This window comes from Carassius auratus, chromosome 34 (assembly GCF_003368295.1).
Source record: "Carassius auratus strain Wakin chromosome 34, ASM336829v1, whole genome shotgun sequence".
NCBI classification, from domain to species: domain Eukaryota; kingdom Metazoa; phylum Chordata; class Actinopteri; order Cypriniformes; family Cyprinidae; genus Carassius; species Carassius auratus.
The window spans coordinates 10,335,479-10,345,324 of NC_039276.1; the positions used below are offsets into that span (position 1 = coordinate 10,335,479).

General features: G+C 37.5%; 1 protein-coding gene across 1 annotated transcript in view; it reads right to left on the minus strand.

Moving 5' to 3' along the window:
• The window catches only part of plcl1 (phospholipase C like 1), a 55,214-nt gene extending 45,514 nt beyond the window's left edge, over window positions 1-9,700 (minus strand). The window contains exon 1 of the mRNA XM_026217916.1: window positions 8,897-9,700. Within this exon, the coding sequence (XP_026073701.1) occupies window positions 8,897-9,070 (174 nt within the window). The 5' untranslated portion in view covers window positions 9,071-9,700. The remainder of the gene's footprint in view (window positions 1-8,896) is intronic.
• Window positions 9,701-9,846: the final 146 nt, after the last annotated feature.

The window sequence follows — 9,846 nt, forward strand, 5'->3', positions numbered from 1 at the left end:
AAAAAATTAGAGCCCAAAAACATACTTATGAGTGTGATTACAATACATTTTCAGAATTCAAGCGTAAGCAGTTGTACTTTTTTTCTACCCGAATCTTCCATCTGTGTTACTGTCATTTAATTCTATTTTCAGTTCCCCTGGCTAAAAAGACAATGGCTAGATTTAAATTCACAAACTGTTATGAAGCAACTGAAAATTTCACATTTAACTCATTCAACAGCAACCTGTTCCCTCCTTCTGCTCACCTTAAAATGAATATTCCAGGAGTAATGCAACCGTTTTGTGACCTGCTGTTGATTACCACAGAATTTTAACTAAACCTTCATGAAATACAGAAAACAGTTTAAAGTAATGCACTTATAATGGAAAATGGGCAAACAAGCTAAATCACTTATATTAACATTTTCTGGTAAAATAATGCTTGTTATGTAAGCTTAAAAGTTGCTTATAGATCAATATTTATTTAATTAGATAAAAACAAGGCAAATACAACGTTTTGTGAAAATTCCAGAAAATTCATCTCAAGTTCCTGCCAACAGCAAGCTCTTTTTATAATTGTTTTTAATGAACTGTGACAAACTCCCTCTCCTCCTCCCTACACCAAATAAATAAAATATTAAGTCAAATATGAACCTTACTGAAATTTTCTACATTTTTATACATAATATCATGTTAAGAATAATATCATAATATCATATTTTTCTTTACAATAATCATGAAGTGATAATCTGATAGCACATCATTATCAGGGTCAAATAGGGTGATCAGTGATTTTGTAATAATAACTTACTTTTTATCCCAGACCAATGTCCTGCATCATACTAAGTGCATTACTGTACACACAATGTTTGCATATTTTTGCAAACTGAGGGATGAGTCCATGATAATCCAGTGCATGCCAAAAAATTGCATTTAAATTGCATTTATCCTGGAATATTTATTTTCAAATGCTCTAATGCCTGCCTCAAGCTGTCGACCTTCACTTCCTCTCATTTCCCCTCTCACTGCTGCTCAGAGAAGCTGAGTGGATGATGAGACCATTAGAAATATAATCCTGTTACAGAAACTGCGTTTAGAAATCACCTCTCCAACAGCATGCCTCTTTCACACCACCTAAACATGCGTTCTCAACTGTCAAAGGGCTAAAAGCCATTTTTAATTGGCGGAAGGAGGCATGAAAATAACAAATTTAAAGTAGGAAATAAGTGCTTGTGCATGGAGAATCTCTCGGTCGGTTTTTATTCGAAGGACAGCTCTTTTGACAGAGTGCAGATGGGTGACTCTGCGTGAAAGTCAAAGCGAAATATCACATTCAGACATCCGCGAAAGAGACACACGCCAGGTCGTGCTTAAAAGAGAGAAACAAGAACATGAGTGCATGTTGGGTGGACCTCAGCTGACACAGTTGTGACCACACCCCGGACTACAAAACCGCTTTCTGAATGTCAATGAACACTGAGGTGGATTGAGTCAGGCCCATCGGTTGCCATGGTAGCCCAACTGCGCGCCAGTGATTTCCATTGCGAATTGGAGTGAAATCATCGCAATTCAGAGTCCAAGATCACATTCTTGCTCGTCTGCCCTTTATTTTCTTGGACTCACATTCCTAGCTAAACTTGCTGAAAGAATTAACGTCTCAGATGTACAACAATCAGTTTAAATCGGTAAAGCAAGCACCAGCATCAACTTAATACATTTCTCTTATTAAAAATACAACATATGCATTTCAATAATCAAGTAAAAAAAATAAAAATAAAATGCATTTAACTGTAAAGCATTTAGGGGTGTGCAGTAACGAAAAAAACTAATTATATCTATCTCAATATTTTCTAATTAAGACACTATTTTGCTATGCATGTTATTGTACTGGTATTTTGACATGCTTAGGACTGCCGTGGGAAGCTGACTCCCAAAGCTTTTGATATTCTTCATATTCTTTGTGCTGATTAATTTGCAGGAATAACAGAAATTGACATTAACAGAAATTATGTTTAAATTGATTTTTTATCTTTTATGGGTATTTTTACCTTTATAAGGCCAATTTTCTATAGCCTTTTTAAGCATGCATCATCTTTTTTTCTCAAATTCTTATATGTATTCAGTAAATTCAAGTAGTAAGACACTATAAGCCTGTTACCAAACAAATTAAATCAGTATCAACAAAATTTTGTGTTTGCAACGCAGAGGTGGCACACAATCTGTATTGGAAGTGGCATTTAGATGCATTTACACATCTAATGCAGGACGTGTATGCAGTTAACCTGCGATACAACTGCATAAATAATGTTTTGATATTTTAAAAATAAAATGTTCAGTAGTGATATCTGAAATTATTTTGGTGGAAAAAAGCAAAATATACTTAAAATATAAACCTAAAATCACTGAGAGAGAGTCATCGAGTCATTCATTCTACCATTGTTTAAACAACTGAACTTGTATTGAACAGTTGATTCAGTATAAAAACACCATTCTAAAAGCATTTGGAGTAGTCGATGGTGCATGACATTTTACGGTATGTTCATAAACAGTTTCAAAAGTATAAATCAGATGTAAATATTAAAAATGTTAACTAACTTGAGATAGGTGTGGCAGAACTGTGATAGGTATGGCAGAAATTTTACATGCAATACACATGCAGGAGCTACTGTAATTAAATATAAATAATATTATTTTTTATTTAGTAATGATACATAGTAATCGAAAGTGACCGAAAATACATTTATAAATGTTTAAAAAATATTTTTCAAATAAATTATATTGTTTCAAACTTTCTATTCTTCAAAGAATTCTGAGAAAAAAAAAAGAAAAAAAAAGGGAATAAGCAGCAATGAGAAATAAACACCAAATCAGCACATTATAATAATTTTTAAAGGATTATGTGACACTGAAGACTGGGGTAATGTCTGCTGAAAATGCAGCTTTGTCATTATCGGAATAAATTACATATACAAAATTATATTAAAATAGAAAATAGTTATTTTACATTGTAATGATTTTAACAATATTACTGTCTTTACTGTATTTCCAGCAAATAAGTGAAAATATACACCTTTATAGACCCTAGGTTGAAAACTCATTATTATAGAAAACAACTGTAATTTTTACTGAATTCTAATGTTAACACTCAAAACTAAAAAAAGATTTGATGAGCATGTTATCCAGTATTCGAGAAAATTTGTCCCTATAGGGGTCTCAGTCTTTCGAGACTCTGTGCCTTGTGTGCCAGGCTGAGGGAGGGCTGGGAAACCTCGATGACAAACTGCAGACTGGAATAGTAGTGTAAATTTCACCCTGACAGGGTGAGAACTTCACCCAAGTTGTGCATACACAACTATGCAAAGAACCTGAACAGATAATTATCCTTGTTGAGTCATATCCTCCCTCATTTGTTAACCATGCATCACTGAAGATGGCATGTTTGTTAGCATTTCTCGGTGTGTTGGCCCCAAACATCAAATAGTAGCAAAACATCCCCCCACAACCAGAAATCACTTTCTTCTGGGCCGTGGTCTACCAAGGGAACAGTTCTAATACGGCTGCTCTCAGTTGATCAGTCACATGTTGAACTCCACCCTAAAAAGTGCACTAGTGATGAAATTTGCCAACCATTTCAACACTACTCCCTCTAATTCAACTTACTCATATTTTCATTTCATGCTATCATATGATCTGTAGTACTGTACTTCCTGTTTACGCCCAAGCACACATGGCTTTCCCTTGCACCCCTGTTCAGAGTCACACTTCTGCCTTTCCTCCATCCCCTAAAGTCTCTTTTTTGGATACTGTGGTCATCGTAATGGGCATGTAGTACACTGCTGATATCTGATGCACTTCTGATCTAGGGGATCACAAGTAAAAGCATGCAGTAGACAAGCAAAACATCAGATGCGGGTTGGGTGTTACTAAACCGGAAGCTATAAACAGACAGTTCCTTCAGCTCTCACACTCCTTCACTCAGAACTTCTCGCAATCACACTTTCTGTATTTCCCCCAACATCTTTGCATTCCAGCTGTCTCCACACTGACAGGAGATGATAACCATAAAATGCTATTTGAAGGCTGACACAACATCCAATTTGAAGCTAGATTAAAAGTTTGGGGAATGAGGTTTAAACTTTTTAAAATTCTACAGCTTTTGACAACTTGTCTAAAAAGAAAGTTTGGCATTAATTTGCCCTTTCTTCACAAGCCGCGACTCGCACAAAGTGGCCAAACAAGGCAAAATTGCTGTCCAGTTTTCACCTGGCACTGAAAAGAAAGGATATATGTTATGAAAAAAAAGTCTTCTGGATGCAGGCACCTGAGATACTGCTAGGAACCAGAGCCAAATTCTTTGAAATATGCACAGGAAAATGGTATCCTCTGATAAAAGACTGTCTATAATTCCCCATACAGATAGTCATAAAACACCTTTAGTGGTCGCTGTACCCAGAGTTTTCTAAGCAAATCTGGATCATAAACCAACTTTATAATACAGACACATAAATACACACTAGTAATGTTTTCAAAAGTACCAATGTCAGTACTGAAATTTTAAAAATGTGCTGATGCCAGCATTTCCTGCTAGCATTTTGAGCACTGTTGAGTGTATTCTTAAACCGCTCTGATGGGCCATTGTGTTCATGCTCTTCACCGAGTGCTTGCACAAAAACACATGGCAGTGTTTGAAAGCCATGTCTCTCAGCAGATCCCTAATACATCTGATCATAGATGGATCCACTGATAGGCATGGCTTTCAAACGCTCGTGTGTATCAGTGTAAGCACTCAGTGAAGAGCGTGAAGTAATGATCATTGTAGCCAATCACAGACATATCTGTAGAGCACGAGGACACAATGACATCAGTACTTTTGACAACACTAAACAATAGGCTGCTGATCACAAGTGAGGCCCCAGAGGCTTAGATGAGCGCTTGTGTCAGATAGGAAGGGTAATGGCGATCAGAGGTCTGTGGCACCAGTAGCTGAGTGACACTAAAGCACAAAGTTCCTAGTCTGCCTTCAGGACACCGGCAAACACTCATACATAAGCCCCGTTAACCACAAAGTCAGTTACACAGTGTCAAGGCAGCTACATTGTCATTGCTGTTGACCAGCAGCCAGTGACGCTTTCTAAACAACAATGTCCAGAACAGAGTGCAATGCTGCAGAACAAAGTTTACTGTGATCAAAATATGAAAAAGCATGTCATATTACCTAGAAAAAAGGGCCTGGGGGTTTCTTCAAAGCAAACATTTAATTTCATAATATAATTTAGATTTTGGTCTAAATTATATTATGAAAAACATTAAACAATTTCTGTAAATTTACTCACCCTCAAGTTTGAAATATTCTATTAACTCCCCATTTATTTTATTACCACTGAAAAGAATGACCAGTAGATTCTTCAAAACCTCTCATTTTGTGTTCTATGGAAGAAAGTAACTCATACAGGTTTGGAAGAACACAAGAGGAAGTGATGACAGTTTTCATTTTTGGATGAACTAATCTTTAATGAGTAGGGTTGCAAAGTGATGGACCATTTCCGGTAAATATTAAAAAAAATCCTGGAAAGTTTCCAAAATTTCTAGAATATTTCCGAAATTTATTGGACATTTTCCACCTTTTTGCAACCCTATTAATGAGTAAGATTAGATATTGTTTTTTTCTGCATGAGAACATTGAGAGGAGAGAGACAGCTAAACATGGGGGGAAAGGAAGTGGGATAGAGATTGGCAGAGAATGGAAAGAGAAAGAAAAGGGTATCTTGAATTACAGCAAATAAATGTGAGGTAGATACTGTGTGGAAAATTGAAAAACAGAACTAAGCTGTGGTTAGACAGCACTGATTAAATGGAAAGTGCTCATGAGGCTAAAAAAAAACAAGCGAGGTGTTCCCCAGGGTTCTGTACTCCAGCTTCCCCAAGTTTGTTTTTCTGCTCAACCTAAAGCTCACTGTGAAAACTCAGTAAATTTGCAAAGTGGTTTCTTATTTCCTCATGAAAATCATACCAAAACACTGTGGCATGAGCTATTTTAGAAACTATTATTCTTTACTAAAGATATACTTTTGTGAATTTTTTACAGAATCTGAATATTTGTGCTCTCTTTAATTTCTTTCATTCTGTCACTTAGACCTTCAGAGAACAAACAACATATTTCACAGGTCTTCATGACTCCCATTTTACTGAAATATTTCAATTTAATGAATAACAGGTTACTTTATAAAATGTTCTAATTGTTCATTAAACTTACATCATTGATTTCAAGAGTCCACAAAATGTTTTAGTTTTCAATAATGAAGTACCTAAAATTGAACATTTTACATTCACTTATGTATGTTTTGGAACAGATACTTTGATGTACATTGAGTTTGAGTTGATGTACAAAATTTTGACATAGTACACATTCCTTCCTAACACCTCATCCACTTATTCCTACTTAACACCTCTTCCATTCATTCCATCCACATACAATAAAATGTATGTAGGCCTACAATTTCTTTTATTTATGAGAATGCAAGTACCTTCACAACTAGCAAGTCAACAAGTGGCTATAATCCAGAACTCCTGAGCACCACACAAATAAACTTTCAATAGCTGCAAACTCTGAATCATGTTAGAAGTCCATATTAATCCACGGCATATTAATCTGGGAAACTTTAAGACATTCTCTCACAAGGACAGTCAGAACTGAAAATTAGATTTTATTATCATCTCGGTCAAGAACATAGAGGCATGGGGGAAAGTTTAGGTTAATGCATGCTCAGGGATGCTGCACAATCAACTCCAACTTGCCTATTAAACTGATGTACTGCTCTTGGGCATGCACAACTGCACAGAGGGAGCTCTGTAGATTTCAGACAAGCAACAAGTTCTCAAGTCTGTATTAAGGTGTAAGCTACAAGTTCTGCATCCATTTAAAAAACAATGATGGCTCTGGACATTGTCTTGGAAGGCTACGCACTTTGGCTGAGGACAGGGAACATTACTCACATTCTGGATCTCAAACAAACTGAACCAAGAACCCATGCTGGGATGAGTCACATGAACGCCACCTCCTCTCTCCATTCTATCGACAGTGCCTGTCACTGACATCATCAGCTTCTTTGCCATCTGTCAATTAATCTATGCCACTTCCTGCTCATTTGAACTAAAACAGCCTACTCGAGCACTGAAAGTACTGAACTTGGTTATGCGCAACACCCAAATACAGATTACAGTCTTGTGGGGTGTAGCAGCAGCACCAGCTTCTCGGGAGGCTCCTACTGTCGCAAATGCAAAATCTAAAATCTAAACAAGAGAATGTCACAAATAAAGTTTCAAAAGTTTTAATTACAGCCATGCAAACAGAAAGTGCTGTTAACATTTTACATCACATTGCAAAAACAGTAACTAACAAGTGATGGGTTTCATTTCATATATGTACAGTGTCTAATAACTAGACACCCCTCATAGTCACTGGCCCCGCTGTCTTGCTCTGTAATCCTTCTAACTAATAAAGCTGAAGATTATTGTCTGACCTTCACTGCAAAGCACTGATGTAGAGTCATTGCTGCATTACTCCGTAACAGTGGATCAATGATTGTCTAAAAGCATTAGTAAACCCAAGACCCAAAGGGATTTGTGTGTTTCAAACATTTCCTGCTATTAATCTGACCTCTCGACATGTCCTTTTCTTCCGAAATCCCATTTCATTCATCTCCTTGAAGTTATAGTCCATGCTTAATAATTGCAAAATGGAATTGTTTCAGGTCAACCTTTAGGTCACAATGGCCTTGCTGTTTACATACTGTAACAACCATGCTGTGGAAAACAATGCTGGCTCTTTTCATTTTACTGCATTTTGTTAAAGGGGACTAAAATGCTCCCATCCAAGAAAAATAGTCCAAATATATATGGTTATGTTAATGAATGATTAGTTTAGTGACATGCAAAATCGTACCTGATCTAAAAACCCCAATGTTTTTGAGTGAACGTCATTTAAAAATAAAAAATGTATAATAACATCAGTATATGTCAAAATCAAAATCCCACTACAAGCAAGCACATCAGCATTTCTCTTGTGATTACATTTCTATTTTCAGTTGATATGGCAGTTGAGGATGTGTGAATCCAGCAGGTAATCTGTGCAAGATCAATTCATGGGTTAAACTTCAAGGACTTAAAGCACAACGGAAAGATCTGTAATGATAACCAATGACCTCAAAGTTATATTTATGCATGTATAAAATGTACTGAACACAATATCAATTCATAAGGAATGTGAACAATAGAATGCTGGAGTGATTGTTACATCAATGGTTCTAAAGCAGGTTGTGGAGGTTCTAAACCCAAAATGGGACACGGCTCTGTTCTTGGTTGCAGATACCAAGAGGGGAAAAAACAATGCAAAGAATAAATAATAAAATGTGATTAAATCATACAATTCATAGTATTTCTCAAACTTTTACTTTGTGTTTAGCAGAATCTGGCCAGGTGTAAAACGGACAGCCACCCTCATTCTCAAAACATAATGTGAAAATATTTTTTATTTTAAGAAAAATTGTGATTCAATTTACTACAGACAGTTATGGTAGAACGTTGGGTTGCCACATCTGGGTCCTAAAGCAAAACCAGTTGAGACTTGGCTGCTACACCCTGGTGCATCCTAATCTAGGCTGGTAAACCCACACGGATCCATAAAGTACCACGACTGTGTTCTTAATCAAGTCACAAACCCTAAAGCATCACGGAGAGAAGTGAACGTGTCTTGTATGAACTGCAAGGACACAGGCTGTTGTTTAGCCTACGTGTTGACGGTCGATCGCACTCTATTCCACAATCTGAATTCTTGTTACAATTTCGTCTGAAAATACAAGATTTAGTATGTTTCACACTACCAAACTCTAACAACTCACAGGTGTGTTTCCGCTATTACCTTAATGATGCTGCTCCTCCTCGGTGCCGTTTTCACAGACTCCAGGAGAGCCGCCTCGTCGCGCTCCACCAGCGACACGCTGACTCCACTCCGCCGGCCTGATCGAACCGCTCTCGGTGGGATGAAATCCGGAGCTCCATCCCCGCAAACCCCGTCCTCGTAAGACTCCGACATCTCCTGGATTATTTGGTTAGGAAATCAATATAATTTTACTCTCTATTTGGACCAAAGAACATCCACATCCAATTCTTAATATGGGTCTTTGGGTAGCTCCGGTCGTCCAATGTTTAACTTGATTGCGCAGATCCTACGGCAGGTTGGGAATGGATCTCATTCCTTGAGCCCATCCTAAAGCAACTTTTGCCAATCACACACCTCGAAGAAAAAATTTTGTGTAGTATAATAACTGTCTCATGAATCATTCTCTTGCGCAAGAGGACACTTGCATCACCGCGCAACAAGTTAAAAACCACCGCCGGTTCCTAACTTCTCTCATTGATCAAGTACACATCAAACAATCTGTTCTAACACGTGCAAAAATGCATATTTGTTCACAGATATGCAAGAGAGCGGCGGGATTGCGGGTCACCAATTACTATCGGGCATCAAAACAAACCCGAATGTGCGCGTTCTGTGTCTGCATGATAGGAAAAAAACGCCGGAGAACTGGTTGTGGACGTTGTTCGCCTCATCTCACTGTGGTGTTTGGTTAGACAAGCAGGAGAGACGCCACTGACACTGGCTCAACCTCTTACATCCGCTAAGCCCGCCCTCGCGTCCGTAAGCTCGTGATTGACGGGTGTAGTGACCAATCAGACATTCTCATATTCACACACTTTAAACGCTCGTCTTTCAAAGAGGAGGAGCCGATGAATCTGAGCTTCAAGAATGTGACGTTACTCATTTGAGTTTACCAGATGTTTAGGAGTAAAGAAGCATGGGGTACCTCT